Genomic DNA, 20,680 nt, shown 5'->3' on the forward strand with positions numbered 1-20,680 from the left:
GGGGGGGGAAAGACAAAAAAAAAACCATGAAAAGGAAAATAGTAATAAAATGTTTTAAAAACAACAACAGAAATATGAAACAATAGAAAACTAATTTGCCTGGAAGCAAAAAAAAAAAAAAAAAAAAGATGGAAAAAATGCAAAACAAAGTAGTAAACTTTCTGTGAAATGAAAATAAAAATGATTACTTAAGGATCCATTCGGGATTAAGAAACAAAAACCAAACACCTATCTAAGAAACCCAATAGTCTGTCCTGCAGGGGATGGGGGAATGGGGCGAAGGGACTTAGTCCAGGGTTGTTGTTGTGGTTGTTTTGCAAAGCCCCACCCTCCGGATTTCCAGAGCTCAGCCTCCCCCTTTCCCCCCCGAGTCCCAAATGAGAGATCGGGTGGAATCCCAGGGTCTTTGGGGGGTTGGCAGAGGAGGACCCACACAGAGAAGGGTTAGGGAAAACCTAGACCCCCACCCCACCAACGTGTTTGCTTACTTTGATAAAACAGTTATAATATATATTATATTATATATATATATATATATTCTTTTTTAAAAGTTGATTTGGGTTTTTTGGAAAAATTGGTTTAAATCTGTTTGGGATTTTTTTTTTTTTAAACCGCTTTGGAGGGGTGGGAAGGGGGCTTCGCGGGAGGGGCGGGCGGGGGGCTCTGGAGGACCGAGAGGGGGCGGGCAGGCTATTTCTTTAAAACCAATCCCGGCAGCGACTCCGGTGTGGGGGGAGACACAGCGAAAGAGAGGGAGTCGCGGGCCCCGCGCAGACATTGAGGCAGGAAATGGGGGGGGGGTGCTGTTCCGTCTGGTGTTGTAGCCATCTCGAGAACAAGATTTAAAATATTAAAAAAACATGCAAAAAAAGAGAAAAGAAATAAAAACAGACGAAAAAGTTGAAACTGCAGCTGTCCCAGTAGCCTTTTTTGCTTTAAGGGCTTGCGGGAGCGGTTGGGGTTTGTAGTTTACATTATGCCTCCTGTCCCTTTCACCGATGGCCTTCCTGGATTTGACCATCGCAGGATTCTGAAGAAGAGTTTGGATTTGATATCCCGCTTTATCACTGCCCAAAGGAGTCTCAAAGCGGCCAACATTCTCCTTTCCCTTCCTCCCCCACAACAAACACCCTGTGAGGTGAGTGGGGCTGAGAGACTTCAGAGAAGTGTGACTGGCCCAAGGTCACCCAGCAGCTGCATGTGGAGGAGAGGGGAATCGAACCCGGTTCACCAGATTACGAGTCTGCCGCTCTTAACCACTACACCACACTGGAGGGCACAGGGCAGCCCGTTCCTTGAGTTTAGAAAAGCACCTGTCCCCCCACTGGCTGCTACCGCAGATTCCGGCGTATAACACGACTTTTTAACCCCAGAAAAGAGGTTAAAAAGTCAGGGGTCGTCTTATACGCCGGGTATGGCTTTCTCCCGGCGCGAAGCCCTCCCACTGCTGGTTTGGACGCTGCCAAAGCTACCTGTCGCGCACTGCCACTGCCCAGTGTATAAGACTGGGCTTATAAGACGAACCCCCAAATTGGCAGCTGTCATCTAATACGCCCAGTTGTCTAATACGCTGGAATCTACGGTAGTTTTGTTTGGGTCTATGCGCTCTCGTCTCATATCGCTTACATGAATTCATCTCTGCCTTGTCCAGTCCCTTGTTCAAAATCGGCGCGGGTCCTATTGCAGCCGCACGGAGATTTCTGGATGCTAGCTTGGCGACTGGGGGAAGCAAACCATCACTTAGAGAAGGGACTGAAACATTTCCCTTGAAGCTTGAGTTAGTTTTATTTGGGATTGTTTCATTTCAATGTGCTGCAAACTGCTCTGAGGTTTGTTCTTTAAAATATAAAGCGGTATAGAAATGAAAATAATCGTAACAGCAAATTCACATTGCAGAAAAAAATAGGGCACCTAGACATTCCATTGTGGTGACTCATTTGGAATTGGCTTATATACAGTGGTACCTTGGCTCTCGAACTTAATCCGTTCCGGGAGTCCATTCAACTACCGAAACGGTTCGAAAACCAAGGCGCGGCTTCCGAAAAACGTTTGTAAACCGGAACACTTCCGGGTTTGCGGCGTTTGGGAGCCGAGCCGTTAGAGAACCAATGTACCACTGTACAGTGGTGCCCCGCAAGACGAATGCCTCGCGAGACGGAAAACCCGCTAGATGAAAGGGTTTTCCGTTTTGGAGGTGCTTCGCAAAACGAATTTCCTATGGGCTTGCTTTGCAAGACGAAAATGTCTTGCGAGTTCCTGTGGGGTTTTTTTCCTTTCCCCCCCTTTTCCCCAAGCTGCTAAGCCGCTTATCAGCTGATCCGCTAAGCTGCTTATCAGCTGATCCGCTAAGCCGCTAATAGCGCTAATCCGCTAACGGGCTTGCTTCGCAAGACGAAGAGACTCGCGGAACAGATTCTTTTCGTCTTGCGATGCACCACTGTATCTGTGTTTCTATCAATTGCCTTGCTGTAGTGAGTACTTTCAGCAGCTGTGCCCCGCTGGATAAAGCAGCTCATTTCTCGCTCGTTTTGGGTGGGCAGCGACACCCTCACTCTTTCCCCTGAGGCAGGGGAATTTGGGGGTTTAGGCTTCTGTGGCATCAGGACCCCACGAACTCCACAGGAATGCCCCAAGCTCAGCGGCCAAACATTTGCCTTGCAAGCAGAAGGTCCCAGGTGGAGTTGGGAAAAACTCCCTGCCAGATACCCTAGGGAGCGGCTGCCAATCAGTGCAGACATTACCGTATTTTTCGCTCTATAGGACACACTTTTTCCCCTCCAAAAATGAAGGGGAAGTGTGTGTGCGTCCTATGGAGCGAATGCAGGCTCCTTGGCTTCAGCGAAAGCCCGCAGGAGCCGCATGCTCTTTAAAGGGTGCGCAGCTCCTGGGGGCTTTTGCGGGAGATGGGGGAATTCCCCCACCTCCCACAATAGCAGGGAGGAGGTCTGGGGGGGGGAAGGATCATATTTCCCCCCTTGATTCCCCCCTCTGAAAATCAGGTGCGCCCTATAGAGCGAAAAATGCGGTACTGAGCAAGAGGGAGCCAAATGTATAAGGCAGCTCCCTGCGATGGAGCTTGCTTCAGAGTAGGCAGGAATGGGATGGTGCCACTGAACTGGCCCAGGAAAGAGGCTGCAGCGAGAGGCTTTGCCACCCTGTCGTTCCATTTGCGGGCAGGGAAAGGGCTTGGGGTGGCATCTTTGCTGTGGACCAACCAGGTAAAGGTGGAAAATGGAAGGGAATCCTCTCCCATCTCTGCTGTGACGAGCGAGCAGCCATCCCCATCGCGGCACCTCTCCCAGTGGCTTGTGCAAAATAAGCTCATGCCTCATTTATTTTAAGAAAACTGCAAGGCGGTTCATAGCGCACCTGCTCTGGGGAGAGCTGTAGTTCAGGCGCACCAGCTTTGGTAAGGCTGGAATCTAGGAATCCGAGACGAGAGAACCCGGCTATTGATCAAGTGCAGATGTAGCTGTGCGAATGTCCAGGAAGCCATGTTGCTATCTATAGCAAGCAGGTGGTTTGAGTCAAGAAAGTGTGTGCCCTTTGCACCCCTAACGCTCAAGGAATGCCAGGAAGCTGTTGCTTCTTGCGTCCGAATTGAGAAGAGGCTGTTCTTGAGATGCGCACATTATTTCCATCTTCCTGCAAGGTGTGCAGAGGAGGGGGACGAATATAATCCAAGCGTCTGGAAACTAAGCCTGATGAGGAACGGTCGAAGGAGCTGGGTATGTTTAGCCTGGAAAAGAGGAGCTAGGATAGCCCTCTTCAAATATCTCAAGGGCTGTCACATGGAAGAGGGAGCAAGCTTGTTTTCTCCTCCTCTGCACGGCAGGACTCAAACCAGGGACTTCAAGTTACAAGAAAGGAGATTCCAGCTAAACTTCAGGAAGAACTTTACGGCAGCAATAACTGTTTGACAGTGGAACTGACCCTCTCAGAAAGACTCCTTCCTTGGAGGTTTTTAAGGGATGCTTATTTGAGATTCCTGCATTGCAGGGGATTGGACTAGATGACCCTTGGGCGTCCTTTGCAAAATTCTCTGATTCTATCCCCTTAAAGGCCTTATCCCTGCTCTCCCCGTCAACATTCCCAGCTTTGGCTTTATTAACCCGAACCTTGTCCTGTCAAAAGATCACATTCTTGGTGTATGTTTTACCACCATGCTTCAGTGCAGACTGCGCCAGTTTCCATCACAAATTGTTCCAATCACCTTAAGGCTGTCCATGGAGGCGCAGGTTAATTGTGTGTCCAGGGCAGCTGATTATCAGCTCCATCTGGTATGCAGGATGAGACCCTAGCTGCCCGCAGACTGTCTCGCCAGAGTGGTGCATGCTCTGGTTATCTCTCACTTGGACTACTGCAACGTGCTCTATGTGGGGCTACCTTTGAAGGTGACCCGGAAACTACAACTAATCCAGAATGTGGCAGCTAGACTGGTGACTGGGGGCGGCCGCCAAGGCCATATAACACCGGTCTTGAAAGACCTACATTGGCTCCCACTATGTTTCCAAGCACAATTCAAAGTGTTGGTACTGACCTTGAAAGCCCTAAAAGGCCTCGGTCCAGTATACCTGAAGGAGCGTCTCCACCATCATTCTGCCCAGACACTGAGGTCCAGCGCTGAGGGTCTTCAGGTGGTTCCCTCCCTGCGAGAAGTGAGGTTACAGGGAACCAGGCAGAGGGCCTTCTCGGTAGTGGCACCTGCCCCGTGGGACGCCCTCCCACTATTTTAAACAACTATTTTACTTTTAAAAGACACCTGAAGGCAGCCCTGTTTAGGGAAGTTTTTAATGTCTGACGCTGTATTGTTTTTGATATTTGGTTGGAAGCCGCCCAGTGTGGCTGGGGAGAACCAGTCAGATGGGCGGGGTATAAATAATAAACTATTATTATTAGGCATTTCCTTGGGCTTAAAAAAATGGGTCTACCATACTTTGGGCATCATGTCTTGCATGCGGCTGCATCTCAGCTTATCCCAAAGTGTAAACATCTTAAGGAACGGATGGTTTGTGAAGTTGGGAGAAGCTGTGCTTTTTGCAAGGCCTATGGAGCTGGAGAAAGTTGCCTTGGGGGGGGGACTGACTCTTCCTTGCCACCCGCCCGCCCCCAACCAAGCTATATCCAGGTACCATTCCTGCAGTGGTTAGCCTCCCCCCCCCACCTCAGCCGCCCTCCCCTCTCACTTGCGACGGGGACAGAATTGCAGGAGGCGGCAGCAGGTGCCTTGGCGGAGCTCTCAGGTTTCCCACGGCATCCCAACCACTCATCAGCCATCGCAGATGGGAGTAAACATGTTTATTTCACAGGCAGAGGTCGAGCTGCCCCTAGCCGACGGGCAGAGGCCACGTAACACGGCAGTTTGGCAGCGGCGAACCGCAACACGCCCCTCCCTGCCACGGGGCACTCTCTTGTCCGACTCAGAAGGAAAGGGAGTGGCAGGAAACTAAATACCTTGGCGGTTCCAGTGGGGCAGGTTGTCAAATGCAAAGAATCACCAGCTCCTTTTAGGCTTTCCCCATGGAATGGGTTCTTTCCTTCCACCCCTCTTTCCACTGTCCCCTTCTGCTTTGCCAAGGAAAGCAGAGTTCTGTCACCTGCATGGATTCTGATTTTGGCTGGCAGGTGGTGGAGTAAAAAACCTGTAGAGAAGACCCTGAAGTGTTGCCCACCCAAACCCAAATCCCATCACTTTCCCTCTGGATTCAAGCACTTTTGCATTCGTAGATTTTTGTAAAGGAAGGCTGGGGGTGCTTTCTGGAAGCGCATTCTGTTCCTGCAAAGCTTTGGCATGTACACCCCTCCAAACCAACCCCAGGCTTCCGAAACACAAAGGAAAAGGCATATCTCCTTCCCCAAAGGCTAGCTAATACCCTCTTGCCCGCAGAGGTTTCCTGCCCAGAGGAGCAATTGTGCAAAGCCTGCTTTCTTGGTTCTGTTAGGCCGAGGGGAGTTGTAGTTCAAAACCCCCTGGAGGGTACCAGGTGGGGAAAGGCGGAGCTACATGCAGGGCCCTAGATGTGGCGATGCCTTCTTGCCCACAAAGAACCCATTTTGGGTAATTTCCTTGGCTCGTTGGGGCTCCGAAGGCACTGCACACCTTCTTACGAACATCTCTTCGCAGCCACGGGGACTGAAAACCCTTCGCTCTTGCAAATCGAAAGTCAAGAATCCCAGTGCCAGAGCTGGCAGAGTGTCTCAAACTTGGCAAAGGGTGCTTCTCGGAGGAGGGACTCCCTCTTCTGCTTGCTTGCACTAAGCAAGGCAGGTCTGGCCCCAATCCGTGCAACCTAGTGGGGGAAGGGGGCACAGAGCGGCCTCCATCTTTGGCCTTTTAGGGTCTGAGGCCCAAGAGCAGCGCATGGTTCTCTGTGGTTACTGAATTTCAGAGGGTTGGGGGCTACAGGACCTTTGGGGGGTACCTCCCATTTGTGCCCTGCTCCAGACCTTCACAGGGGCTCTCTTAGAAAGTGGGAGTCCTGGTCTTCCCTTCCCCGCTAGAGCGATTACTCTTAAGTAAAGCTACCTGCTGCAGCCCAGCTCAACGGACTTCCCCCATCGCTGACGCAAGACCTGCCCTTGCCCTGCAAGTTCCTTGCGGTCCTCTCCCCGCACCCCTTCCATTTGACAGTTCACTTTTTTTGCAGCAATCGGGAGAAGGCCTTATCCTGCAAAGAACCACTGCGGCTTCTGTGTGGCTCAGCAAAAGATTGCCGGACAGGCTGCGTGACCCCACTTGGCACCTGCTGAAGTCCGGCTCTTAACTGGGAACGCCGGGAGGCCCCAGAGATTGCAAGTCCCTGTGGTTCTGCATCGGCCGCCCGCTAGCAAAGTGGCTAAGGCCTGGGGGTGGCAAGGCGCCCCCCTTGTCGTGGCTACATGCTGTTGGTGGTGCTGGTCTGCATGGGCCAGCTCTCGGGCCCGGCCAGTTGCAGGCTCTGAACTTGGACGCTCTGCTGCGTCTGCCAGAGCTGGTGTAGCTCTTTGAATTGTTCCACCATCTTGTCCTTGAGATCCGGGTGGGAGATCTGGAGGCGGACGCTGTCGGCTGACCAGCACAGCTCCCCGGAGAACATTTCCAACAGGAGACGCGCAGCTACTGGCACCACCTGCGAAGGAAAAAGGGGGTTCCGTCATTTCGTGCACAGGCGGAAAAACAGAGCAGCCTCGCTTTCATATATGCGGTGGAATGGTAAAATAATTACAGTGGTACCAACGTATAAGTCCACCCCATCCAGCGTCCATTTCGGCGGATGTCCGAGAATGGGTTACTTCTGGGTTTCCCGCTCGTGCATGCGCAGAAGTGCTAAATAGTGCTTTGTGCATGCGCAGAAGCGCAACCTGCGCTAATGTGCGCAGAGCGGCGCTTTGTCGAGTGTCCATTAAGCGGGGTGGTGAAATGGTAAAATAATTACAGTGGTACCTCCATATAAGTCTGCCCCGTCCAGCTGGGGAAAACGGAAAAAGCAACTGGATATACATTTCCAAAACTTAAGATAAAAAACCAATACAGTGGTACCTCTGGTTAAGAACTTAATTCGCTCCGGAGATCCGTTCCTAACCTGAAACTGTTCTTAACCTGAGGTACCACTTTAGCTAATGGGGCCTCCCGCTGCTGCCACACGATTTCTGTGTGGCAGCAAAGTACTTAACCCGAGGTACTATTTCTGAGTTAGCCGAGTCTGTAACCTGTAGTGTATGTAACCTGAAGTGTCTGTAACCCGAGGTACCACTGTAAAATAAAACAGTGTTTTGTGTTGTATAGGCTCCTATGATGTAAGTCATGGGCCCTGCCTGCTCCCTAAAATATCACTGGTTTGCTCCTTTCTATATATAGGGTGCCTACATTCTGCATGAACTGGTTGTAACCACTACTTTGATAAAATACATATTTTGTTATGTGCAGATGGCTTTAGATACCTATTAGGTCCATAAATTACCACATGGTACATATTCAACACAAAAACAGCAGCAATTTGTTGTTGACAAAGGACAGCTGGACATAGAAAGGGCCCTATTTCCTTCAGTAGCTGAGGGCCTCATCAAAACTTAAATCTGGCCCTGCCAGAACCCCCTTCTCCCAGAACCCAGAGAGCCTTGAAAGTAGGAGAGCAAAGAGCTGAGGATGAGTAAGGAAGTGGGAGGAAAAGGGGGCGGAGAGTCACTCGGGACAACGCCATTATTCCCAGAGGCTGTGTTCCAAGCCTCTCTCTGTAAATATTGAATAAAAAGCAGATGGCAAGGACTTTTCCTCGCCTTATCCGTTCCTGGCAAGCTGCCGTGAAGATTGGATCCTCTGCCGCCTGACACCAACTTCTGCTAGAAAACCTTCATGGACACACGTACCTCCTCCTGATTTACTGTATTTTTTGCTCTATAAGACTCACTTTTCCCCTCCTAAAAAGTAAGGGGAAATGTGTGTGCGTCTTATGGAGCGAATGCAGGCTGCACAGCTATCCCAGAAGCCAGAACAGCAAGAGGGAGAGGCTTTGAGCAGCTCTCCCTCTTTCTGTGCTGGCTTTAGGGATAGCTGCACAGCGCCTCTCCAGCGAAGCGGGAGAAGGAAAGTAAGGGGCTCCATAAGGGGTAAGTCCGATCATCCGTCCTCCTCCCTCTTCAACATCATTTGATTCAGAATATTTTCTCTCTCATTTTCCTCCTCTTAAAACTAGGTGCATCTTATAGAGCAAAAAATACGGTATGTGGGCGGAAGGAGATGAAGGACGGACGGACACACACAAACACAGCCCCGCCATCCCACCTGGACTGTGATCAGCTTCTTCTCTTTAGGCTTCTGGTCCGGCCACTCTTCTCCGAAGCAGAAGAAAATCTCGTAGGGGGGTGGCGTGGTGCTCTGCCCCTTCTGGAACATGATAAGTCCTATGGAGAGAGGATGGGAAGGACATAATATTTTTAAAAAATAAAGGAAAAGGGAAGGGCCAGGAAGTATTGACGGCCCATTGGGGGAAGAGAAGAGGGCAAGGAGGGAACAGGGAACTGGAAAGGGGAAGGAGAGAAAGTCATAGCAGGATGGTTGAAGGCTGTGAGCATCGCAAAGCGAGAACAGGTTGGCAGGGATGATGCAGCCTGGCACTTTTCCCTCCCCAGCAGAAAAGACTGGCTGCTGGACCAAAGGCATCCTTAGCCAAGCATCTTGCTTCTGCTAGAAAAATGCAACCTGTGTTGCTAATAGACGTAGTGCGACTCATGCAACACGCTGGCGATTATACAAAAAATTAAACAAAGCCACAAAGACTTGTGAAACAGGGTAAAGGGCCTCATTGGGGGCAAACAGCGGCCTTTTGATTACTTGGACTGCCAGGGCAAATTGGTGGAACGCTCTGTCCCAAGAGACTAGGGCCCTGCAGGACTTGACATCTTTCCACAGGGCCTGCAAGACAGAGCTGTTCCACCTTGCCTTTGGTTTGGACTTAGTCTGACCCTGCGAGGTTGTTCTGTGCTGGGGAGAAAAGTGGCCTCACTCCTCCCCCCAGACCTGAATTCCCAGAGACTTCTGTCCTCTTCCTCTGCGCATCTGCTTGGCCCTGTGGGGGGACGGTGCCTCTGAGCATAGCTGTCAACTTACAGATTTGAAAATAAGGGACCAGCAGTCTCGAAAATAAGGGATCAGCAGCCAAAATAAGGGATTTTCAGAGCACAGGTATGTTCAACTTCTGAGCCCCTCCGAGCCAAAGGCAGAAAGCCCAGCCAGCAGCCAAACGAAGCCTCAAGCGGTGGTTCCCACAGCGCAGCAACCCGGCAAAGGGGATGCAGCAAGGAAAACCACCGTCACCCCTCCGCTGGGAAGCGCTGAGCAAAGGCGAGTCCCCAGGCAGTGCGGCCGATTTGATCGGCACAAGGCAGGCAAGCTCCATCCCCCAGTCGTTCTCCGACTCCTTATTGGGTGAGCAACGCAGCCAAGCAACACAGTTGGAGCCTCCCTCCTCCCTGGCCGGCAGGGAGGGAGGAAGAGGAGCTGCTTCCTTTGAAACCCGGGAAATTTAAGGGACATCATCAATAAGGGACAGCAGTGGAACACGGCGCTGGGATAAAGGAGTGTCCCGCCAAATAAGGGACGCTTGACAGCTATGCCTCTGAGCATGTTCAGAGAACCATTCCCGTTCCACCAAGCGCCTGCCTTTGCCCTCGCCCCCTCCTTTGGGACAAAGCGGGCCCTTGCGTCGGAGGGAGGGTGAGGCTGAGGTCTCCAGCCCATTCCCTCACCGTTAAGGAAGCTCTCCAGGCTGAAGAGCTTGATCTTCTTCTCGCGCTCGATGGGATTGGGGCCCGCCAGCTCCCCGGCGCAGGGCCCGGTCCAGAAGACCTTGCACTGGCAGAGGCGGATGGCGTAGATGTCCTGCCCCTGCAGCTCCAGGATGAGGCCCCGGTCCAAGACGTCCAGCAGCTGGTGGGTGTAGAAGCGCTGCTTCTCGTTGGGCACCCCCTCCGCGCTGGGGAAGCGCACCTGCTCCAGCGTCAGCGGCCCAAAGAGCTCCACTTGCTCCTGGGTGGGCTTCAGGTTGCTGTAGAAGAGGCGGCAGCCGTGGGGGTTGCTGATGGTCAGGGAGCCCACCGAGCGGCCGCGGTACTGGAACTTGATCTCCAAGTCGGTCACTGCGGGAAGGAGAGAAGCAGGACCGTGTTTAGGCATCGCAACGGATCTTGTAGAAAGCACAGGCCCTACGTGCAGCCTTGGACTCCCGCTCCCATCATCCCTAACAGCCTTGAACTCCAACTCCCATCATTCCTAACGGCCTTGGACTCAGGCTTGGAGTCCAGCTCCCATCATCCCTAACGGCCTTGGACTCCAGCTCCTATCATCCTTAACAGTGTTGGACTCCAGCTCCCATCAGCCCCATCAGCCTTGGACTCCAACTCCCGTCAGCCTTAGACTCCAGCTCCCATCAGCCTTGGACTCCAGCTCCTATCATCCTTAACATTGTTGGACTCCAGCTCCCATCATCCTTAACATTGTTGGACTCCAGCTCCCATCATCCCTAACAGCCTTGGACTCCAGCTCCCATCAGCCTTGGACTCCAGCTCCCATCAGCCCCATCAGCCTTTGACTCCAGCTCCCATCAACCCCATCAGCCTTGGACTCCAACTCCCATCATTCCCTAACGGCCTTGGGCTCCAACTCCCATCAGCCTTGGACTCCAGCTTCCATCAGCCTTGGACTCCAGCTCCTATCATCCTTAACATTGTTGGACTCCAGCTCCCATCAGCCCCATCAGTCTTGGACTCCAGCTCCCATCAGCCCCATCAGCCTTGGACTCCAGCCTTGGACTCCAGCTCCCATCAGCCCCATCAGCTTTGGACTCCAGCTCCCATCAGCCCCATCAGCCTTGGACTCCAACTCCCATCATTCCCTAACGGCCTTGGGCTCCAACTCCCATCAGCCTTGGACTCCAGCTTCCATCAGCCTTGGACTCCAGCTCCTATCATCCTTAACATTGTTGGACTCCAGCTCCCATCAGCCCCATCAGCCTTGGACTCCAGCTCCCATCAGCCCCTTCAGCCTTGGACTCCAGCTCCCATCAGCCCCATCAGCCTTGGACTCCAGCTCCCATCAGCCCCTTCAGCCTTGGACTCCAGCTCCCATCAGCCCCATCAGCCTTGGACTCCAGCTCCCATCAGCCCCAGCTAGCACACCCAATGGTCAGGGCTGGTGGAAGTTGAAGCCCAACAGCATATTGAGCACCACACGTCCCATTTCTTCACTTTGAAGAATCACAGTTTCCGTAAAACTACAATCGGCACCCTCCTCTTGAGAGCAGGCGTAGCGCAGAGCGGCTGGGAGCGGGGGCTGGGAAGCCCCCCAGGTTTGAATTTCGCCTCAGCCGCGGACCCACCAAAACATGAGCAGAGCCTCCTGGATGAGACCAATGGTTTATCTGCCTCTTGTGGGGAAGCCATGAGCAAGACCAGAGCCCCAGAGCCCGTTCCCTGCTGTGGTTTCCAGAGCCTCTCTGCCTTCGTGAATTTGCCCAACCCTCTTTGAAAGTTTTCAGAGTTGCTGACCCTCACTGCCACTCGTGGGACAGATTCCTGGGCCTCAGTTTTCCCTTCTGTGCTATGGGGATAATAATACTGGGTTTGCCATAAGAGAAGGCACAGAGAAGTGCTTTGCAAACGTTGGAGGGGCTCTAAACATCTGTGGTGCCATCGAGCGCATCGCGGAAATTGTGCGAGGGGGAAGCACTGGTGAAACCAAAGAGGGAGAAATATAAGAAAACAAGATGGCAGCCCCATTCCCTTTCAGCCCCTAATCCAGGGGTGCCCAAACTTTTTTCCGAGAGGGCCAGATTTGATGAAGTGAGGGCCGACCAAAGTTGTTGAGCTTTTTTTATAGGATTGAAGGTCACTGAGCTCCCCCCCCCAACTTTACCCCAAAGTTGTTGACCTTTTCCTAGGATTCAAGTTGTTGAGCTTTTGGGGGGATTTTACCCCAGGAAATAAACTGCCACTGGGCTGGATTAAACCGGATTAGGCCCCTGAAAGGGACTTTGGACATACCGGCCCTAATCATTCTTATAATTTATGACTGTTTTATAATTTAAGATAATTTAGAATTATACGTCTTTTCATGTAATATTTGATACTTCCAGCTGATGGAGGTGAATGCATCAAAAAAGTTTCTGTTTCTGACTTCTGCTCAATGATCGAAACTAAGACCTCCACATCGAATCTGACTATGGACTAACATAAATTTATCTCTACTCATAAACTCTTATCTCTAATTCTGTAACGAATTATTGTGTTATACATATCTTTATGAGTTTGAGTTTGTAATCTCTGTTAGAGTTTGTAATCTCTATTTGAGTTTGTAATCCTTGTCAGAATACATACTTTTGAATGGATTAGTTTTTGTTAATATTGACTATTGATTTGTGAGTAGGGACCCCTCCCACTGCTGAAACTTACATTGGCCTGAGTTCTTGGTGTGCTTTTTCCTTGCCCTAAACATAGCACCACATCAGCCGCGGCGGCTATTTCCCCTTCCCCAAGGGTTTCGCGATTCCCGCCTGCCCTCCCGCTTCCTCCCTGCCGCGGGACGGATCCTTACGTGGCAGCATGTGGGGGCTGATCAGCAAATCCGGGATGAACTGCTCCATGGGCGCCACCGGGCAGCCCCCTGGGCGCAAGGGCTCAAGGTCCGCCGACATGGGGACGTCCCCTGGAACGAGGGGCATTGCTCCGGCCGGTTCGACGAAGTTGGGCGCGGCAGGCTCCCCGCCTACCGCAAAAGCGCCGACGGGTGGAGGCGGAGGGGGAGCGTTCATGCGTGCCACGTGGGGGAAGGATCCGTTGGCGCAAGCGCCCGGGTACAAGGCCTCCTGCTTCAGCCACGGGTAGGGGGGCAGGGGCTCCACGCCGTGGGACGGATCTGCGGAAACGAAAGCCAAGCACGGATGAAATGTCAGGAAGGGATCTCGGGGACAGGTAATAATAATAATAATAACAATAATTTATTTATACCCCACCCATCTGGCTGAGTTTCCCCAGCCACTCTGAGCGGCTCCCAATCGAGTGTTAAAAACAATACAGCAGTAAATATTAAAAACTTCCCTAAACAGGGTGGCCTTCAGATGTCTTTTAAAGATAAGATATCTGCTTATTGTCTTGACATCTGAAGGGAGGGTGTTCCACAGGGCAGGTGCCACCACCGAGAAGGCCCTCTGCCTGGTTCCCTGTAACCTCACTTCTCACAATAAGGGAACCGCCAGAAGGCCCTCGGAGCTGGACCTCAGTGTCCGGGCTGAACGATGGGGGGTACCTTAAGACACGGCAGACCCCAACCCCGGAAAAAAGCAGAAGATGTCTTTTGCTCGCTGCACAAGAGGGGATGGGCACGGCTGCTGGAATGTAAGGTTCTTGACTGCTCAGAATCATCAGGGGTAGGCAAACTAAGGCCTGGGGGCCGGATCCGGCCCAATCGCCTTCTCAATCCAGCCTGTGGACGGTCCGGGAATCAGCGTGTTTTCACATGAGTAGAATGTGTCCTTTTATTTCAAATGCATCTCTGGTTTATTTGTGGGGCATAGGAATTTGTTCATATTTTCCCCCAAAATATAGTCCGACCCACCACATGGTTTGAGGGACGGTGGACCGGCCCACGGCTAAAAAAAGGTTGCCGACCCCTGGCTCAGATAGTCTGCTTCTCTTCCTGGATGCTTTGCAATGAGAACATGGGGTTATATCCAAGTAAGGCACTCACTCTCAGCCTAGGCTACGTCACAACGTTGTAGTGAGGGCGATAAAGGGAGGAAGAAAACTATTACACTGGCTTGAGCTCCCAGTACGTTTCCGAGCACGTTTCCGAGTGTTGGTGCTGACCTTGAAAACCCTAAACGGCCTCGGTCCAGTATATCTGAAGGAGCGTCTCCACCCCCATTGTTCTGCCCGGACACTGAGGTCCAGCTCCAAGGGCCTTCTGGCGGTTCCCTCACTGCGAGAAGCCAAGTTACAGGGAACCAGGCAGAGGGCCTTCTCAGTGGTGGCACCCACCCTGTGGAATGTCCTCCCATCAGATGTCAAGGAAATAAACAACTATTTGACTTTTAGAAGACATCTGAAGGCAGCCCTGTTTAGGGAAGTTTTTAACGTTTGATGCATTACTGTATTTTTAATATCCTGTTGGAAGCCGCCCAGAGTGGCTGGGGAGACCTGGCCAGATGGGTGAGTTGTAAGTAATATATTATTATTATTATTATTATTATTATTATTATTATTATTATTATTATTATTTCTTGAAGGGGGGATTGTAAATGCAATGCAGTAAATAATAGAGCCTACTCACTGCTTGTAAGGTCTCCTATGCAGTGCAAGAATTTCTGGACGTTTCTTGAGATGGTAATGTTGAAAATGACCAGTAGGAGTGTGCGAGATCAAAGCGTCACTCCAACTGGGTTAATGATTCCTGTACCCCCCCAGCCCCCCTCCCAGCACAGCCGCCTCCCCCTCCGGCACCCACCTGCAATTTGTAGCGTTGGCATCATCTTCTGCAACTGCAAAGCAAGCAATCGGTGTTAGTGGCGGTGGGGAAAGACCTTGAGCCGAGATCCTGCTGGGGCACCCATGTTTGAAGGCACCCTGGGCATCCTCAGGAAGCAGTACTAACCTCCCCTTGCACCCCAGTCGGACCCCACTCTCTAGCTGAGATCCCTGCATTTCAGGGGGTTGGACTAGATGACCCTGGGGGTCCCCTTGCAAGTCTGCCATTCTACAAGCTACTGAGCTCACTTTGCAGGGCCTCTTGGGTTTATCATCCTGCAATCCAGGACTGCGAGGAGGCACTACAAATCCTTTAATGCAGCGGTTCTCAACCTGTGCGTCCCCAGATGTTGTTGGACTACAACTCCCATTATCCCTGAGCTCTGGCCTTGCTAGCTAGGGGTGATGGGAGTTGTAGTCCAACAACATCTGGGGGCCCACAGGTTGAGAAAGGCTGCTCTAACGGGAGCTGCGTGACGACAGCCTTGCATTTCTATTTATATAGGAAGAAAAAAATCTCTCTGTGTGTATATATGTAATATCTAAGCAATGTACACATTGCGTACAATATAAAAACAATAACACAGCCCTAAAGATAATAAAAGCACAGCATGGAAAACATGCAAAGGCAAATTAAATGGAGTGTCAGGATCAATCGGTGTCCAATCCAGCCTTTGGAGCCTGGGAGGGGATGGCTATGAAACTGCTGGGAATATCTCCTCCCACATCTGCAGCTTTCAAAGTGGAGAAGGAGCCTGGACCAAAGGGCAGCGCCAAGAAAAATGGTGGTAAGCGGAGTTGCAGAAACTTCACCCGGATCTCCTGCTGGTGGGTCTCTTAGAAAGTAGGATCTTGGACAATGAGGGACCTTGAATCTAGAAACCCAACCCAGCAGGAGGGGCTCATCTGAGACCTCCCCTCCCGATGTTGTGGGACTCCAATTCCCATCACCTCCAGGGATGATAGGAGTTGTAGTCTAGCAAAACAACAACAACCCAGAAGGGCTTTTGTTTCCGCAGCCTCCCACATGCAGGGTTAATTGCTCAGAGGTGAGAAAAGCCCTTATCTGCAGAACGCAGGAATGCGGAACCGAAGGAACTGGAGGAACACTGTCCTTTGAAAAATAAAATCCATGCAAACTTTGCGACTCTGGGCAGCATTTCCTTCCATCTGCTAGAACATGGGCAGAGGTCCAACTACCACATGCCAATGTCTGCAGTTTCCTCAAAGGATGAAAAATGACCAGAAAGAGAAAGCGAGTAGGTCGTTCTTCCTTACCTCCTCCTCTTCTTCAGGGCCGATGTTCTCATCTCCAGCGAAAGGCTCTGAGGGAGGAGGGGAAATAAATGTTGTACGTTCTCCAGAGCCTCTTTCTTGAGCTTTACATGTCCCCCCACCTGAATTATCCTCCCCCCCCAAAAAAAATGTAAAAACAGAAAGGTTTACAGCACAGGGGCTGTGAGGAGAGGACTGACTCTCAAAACTATGGCAGTATCTGGGCGACTTTTGCAAATCATGTTGTGTGCATGTGAGAGAGAAGGAGAGGAGACTTGTTACCAAACTCGTCTTCAACAAATTCATAGCGACTGCAGAAAATGAATTTTGCTGAAGGGCTGGAGAGGCGAGGAAGCAGGCGCGAGGGGCCAGCTCAAGTCATTTGGGCGCCAAGGAAGATGCGCCATGCAAGATGCTCTCGCCCACTCGGGCAAAGGCAGGCGGGCAGCTTTCAGGGGCATTGCGGCTACCTTGAGCTGCTTGACTGGGGGGGGGGGACCTCCCGTTCCCCAGCTGAGCAAGCCCCAATGCCTCTTGGCATCATGTCCCCCAGCTGAGCAGTTTAAGGAAGCCCCCATGTTCCTCCAGAGCAATATGGGGGCTTGTTTGCCATGTAGGGCTAGGCAATGCATCCCGGCTGCTTCCTCCTTCCCTATGTTGGGAAGATGGAAGAGGCAGCTGAGATACGTTCCAGACATTGTGACATATCAGCACATCGCCCTGTGAGCCGTATCACGATGTTGAAAACCGGATATTCCCCAGCCCTAGAAGCAATCCCATCCCTGACCCACCCCTCCAAGAATGGAAGGAAATATGTCTGTGGTTCCAGATGCAATCTATATTTGTTCCAAACTTTATATAATGCACCTCTTAATATATGACTTGTAAATTCTTTATTGACTTTTACTTTCTCCTAATTAAGATACGCATGGCATCCGTACCTATTATTAAAACTTTCAAAGATCCAAGATCTTAGTTTTTTCCAATCTAACCCAATCTCTTACCCAAATGAAACATTCTGCTTCATAATATAATTTTAAATTTGGCACTGCTAATCCTCCCCTTTCCTTTCTTCCTGTCAATCATTTATATTTTATCCGCGGGTTTTTTCCTTGCCATACGAATCTCGTTATATCTTTCCTCCCTTCTTCAAAGCAATTCTCTTTATTCATAATTGGTATTGTTTGGAACACGTATAGCATTTTGGCAGGACATTCATTTTAATTATGGAGTCTTTTCCCCATATTTATTGAAAACCAATCAATAAATAAAAGAATAGAAGGAAATAAGACCACGGTGTTGTTATCTGTGGGGCACATGTTCAGGGCCGTCTTAAGCATATCTGGCGCCGTGGTGCGAAGATCCCTCCGGAATCCCCCATTTCCCAGAGCTGCCGACCTTTTTTAGGGAGGACGGCACTGCTAGCGATGCGCCCAGTTTTGCGGGGCTGGAGGACAGCTCCTCCGGCAGGGAAGAGGCAGAGACTGGATGTGGCGACTCCCGGTTCAGCTGGACCCTAGGTGCCACGGTGGCCATGGCAGGTGGAGGCTCCCGGCGTGGCGCTGCTTCGGTGCGGCGCGGCAGAGGCGGCGAGCTGATGCTGGGAGGCGCCGCACCCAGCCACCACCTCTTTCCCTGGCGCCCTCCAGAACTTGGCGCCCTGGCATAGCTGTCAACTTACAGATTTGAAAATAAGGGACCAGCAGCCTCAAAAATAAGGGATCAGCAGCCAAAATAAGGGATTTTAGTCAATCAGCAGCCAAACGAAGCCTCAAACGGTGGTTCCCACAGCGAGCAACCCGGCAAAGGGGATGCAGCAAGGGAAACCACCGTCACCTCTCCGCTGGGAAGCGCTGAACAAAGGCGAGTCCCCAGGCAACACGGCTGATTTGATCGGTACAAGGCATGCAAGCTCCACCCCCCAGTCGTTCTCAGACTCCTTATTGGGTGAGCAACGCAGCCAAGCAACACAGTTGGAGCCTCCCTCCTCCCTGGCCGGCAGGGAGGGAGGGAGAGGAGCTGCTTCCTTTGAACCCCGGGAAATTTAAGGGACATCATCAATAAGGGACAGCAGTGGGACACGGCGCTGGGATAAGGGAGTTTCCCGCCAAATAAGGGACGTTTGACAGCTATGCGCCCTGTGCCACTAGCCTCTATGGGTAAGACGTCCCCACTGCTGTGCCAGGTCAAGCAGGTTTCCACAGGGCTTCAAAAGCCAGCCGGACCTGTTTGACCAGCTATGGCAAGGGGGCAAAGCAGCCAAGCATCTCACAGGCAACACATTCGGCTCCCAGGGGGTGGCCGGGAGGAGCATGATGGGGTTTTTGTCTGTCTTCCGGAGCCGGCAGACGGGCAGCTTCCCGCTTTTGCTTCGGGGAGGGGTGGGGAGAAAGGGCGCGGGAAAGGGCTCTTTTTAGGGAGCAGCAGGAAAGTTGGGGTTTGCAAGCGCACAGGGGGCGGCTGGTACCTCCGTTGGGCTGTGGGGCATCGCAAACCTCGTAGATCTTGAAGGCCTGCATGGGGGTGTCTTTGGTGCCGTCGTAAATCAGGTTAAACTCGCGGCTCTTGTTGAGGGCACAGCGCAGGTTGGCTTTCCACTTGGCGGGGTCCGGCTCGTCGACGCCTTCATTGTATTTGCCCGTCTCTTTGGCCCAGGCCTGGGAAAAGGACCGACAGGACACAGGGCAGAGAGATTTAAAACACCACCACCTGAGAGCGCCCGTTTTAAGAACGGATATTCAGTGCCACCCTTACAGACTTTTAGAAGACATCTGAAGGCAGCCCTGTTTAGGGAAGCTTTTAATGTTTAACAGACTATTCTATTTTAATATTTTGTTGGAAGCCGCCCAGAGTGGATGGGGAAACCCAGCCAGATGGGCGGGGTATAAGTTATAAATTATTATTATTATTATTATTATTATTATTATTATTATTATTATTATTATTACACATCCCCAAATGCAACAGTGATAGAATCAGTAGCAATAATTTGTAGTTGTTAATGGTTTGGATGGTGATGATTTAACATCTCTCATTTTTTCCAGACAGGGACTCAAGGCCGCTTACAAATTAAAAACCACACAGATAAAATACAAAAAAGCCACCCCCCCAAACCCCCCCCCACCCACATTAAAAATGATTAAACTCTAATCAAAGTAAAACAACATAAAAAACCCAATCTACCATCACCTTTCTGTATTTTTGTTATGGCGTTTTACACTTTTCGTACTTCTAAATCAGGTTGCCTATCCCCCTGATATTTTATATGAGGAGTGAACTGTAAATATGCTTATCGGTGAACAATTTTCATTTATTTTGACATCATCATTATATTAATGCCCGCTAGAGGTACGTTAATGTGCTTTCTCCTTTATGTATTTATAACTGTCAACATATTTTGCTTATAGGTTTTCTAAAAATGCAATTTTCCTTTAAAAAAAATGCAGTAAGAATTTATAGAAGTGTATGAAGTGCCAAACCACACAACTCAACCCCACCCCCCCAAAAAAACCTGGTATTGTTTATATTCAAAAATAATATCCATGCTACCTTTCCAACCTGCCTGGGCTGCAGATAAATAAAAATATATGTATGAATATTTTAAAGAAAGCAATAAAAAGGTAAAGCAAGATCTAAATGGCAACATCGTAGAGAGCCGTCGGAGGAAAGTTTTCCCCGGCTAACTCTAAAAACTCTGCAGAATAAAAACACTTTTTTTTTTACGCCCTGCAAGGACCTGACCAGGTGAGTTCCCTTCATGGGGAGGATTCTGCAAAATGGGGGCTGCTCCGGAGAAATCCCCCCTCCCGTTCCTCGTTACCGTGGCAACCCTTTGGCCTAACCCCAGACCAGCCTTCCCCAAGCTGGTGCCCTCCTGATGTTGTTGCTGGGCTGTATCTCCCACAGGCACCATGGAGACCCCCAACAACATCTGGGGGGGGCTGCCTGCCTGCAGGCCCCCTCAGCCCCACATGAAAAAGAACACTTTTGACATGCCCATGCGCTCCTCGTTGTCACGTGGCGCACTGGGGGCCTAGGTCCAAGTAGGTGCCATCTTGGATGGGGAAAAAAATCCCCTCCTTTTGTGAAGTGAAGAGGCGTCTCTTCCAACAGGCTGCTCTCAGTATTTTGCATAAATGCTTGAAGTAACAAATTAATTGGCGTTTGGTTTTCCAGTGTTTCCCAAACTTCCATCTCCAGCTGTTTTTGTTTTTGTTTTTTTTATAAATATTTTTATTGCTTTTTTTCCCAGGTACAGATGTAAAGTCAGATATATAAAAGAAATAACAGAAAAAGAAAAAGAAAAGAAAAAAAAGGATCCATCTTTCCAAGACATTTTTTCATAACCAACCGGACTTCCCCACATCTCCCTCACCCTGCATTCTTTACAATAAAAGTATCAGCAAATTAA

At 50.7% G+C, this 20,680-nt stretch overlaps 1 protein-coding gene across 5 annotated transcripts in view; it reads right to left on the reverse strand.

Moving 5' to 3' along the window:
- Positions 1 to 5,285: 5,285 nt before the first annotated feature.
- The window catches only part of IRF5 (interferon regulatory factor 5), a 41,009-nt gene continuing 25,614 nt past the window's right edge, over positions 5,286 to 20,680 (reverse strand). For all 5 annotated transcript variants that reach the window (XM_082239090.1, XM_082239091.1, XM_082239093.1 and 2 more), the window contains 7 exons: positions 18,737 to 18,926; positions 16,273 to 16,319; positions 14,975 to 15,008; positions 13,067 to 13,387; positions 10,225 to 10,614; positions 8,762 to 8,880; positions 5,286 to 7,109 (listed from right to left, as the gene is read on the reverse strand). In XM_082239090.1, the coding sequence (XP_082095216.1) occupies positions 6,876 to 7,109; positions 8,762 to 8,880; positions 10,225 to 10,614; positions 13,067 to 13,387; positions 14,975 to 15,008; positions 16,273 to 16,319; positions 18,737 to 18,926 (1,335 nt within the window). In that variant the 3' untranslated portion in view covers positions 5,286 to 6,875. The remainder of the gene's footprint in view (positions 7,110 to 8,761; positions 8,881 to 10,224; positions 10,615 to 13,066; positions 13,388 to 14,974; positions 15,009 to 16,272; positions 16,320 to 18,736; positions 18,927 to 20,680) is intronic.

This window comes from Podarcis vaucheri, assembly GCF_965113315.1.
Source record: "Podarcis vaucheri genome assembly, chromosome: 10".
In the NCBI taxonomy this organism is placed as follows: Eukaryota; Metazoa; Chordata; class Lepidosauria; order Squamata; family Lacertidae; genus Podarcis; species Podarcis vaucheri.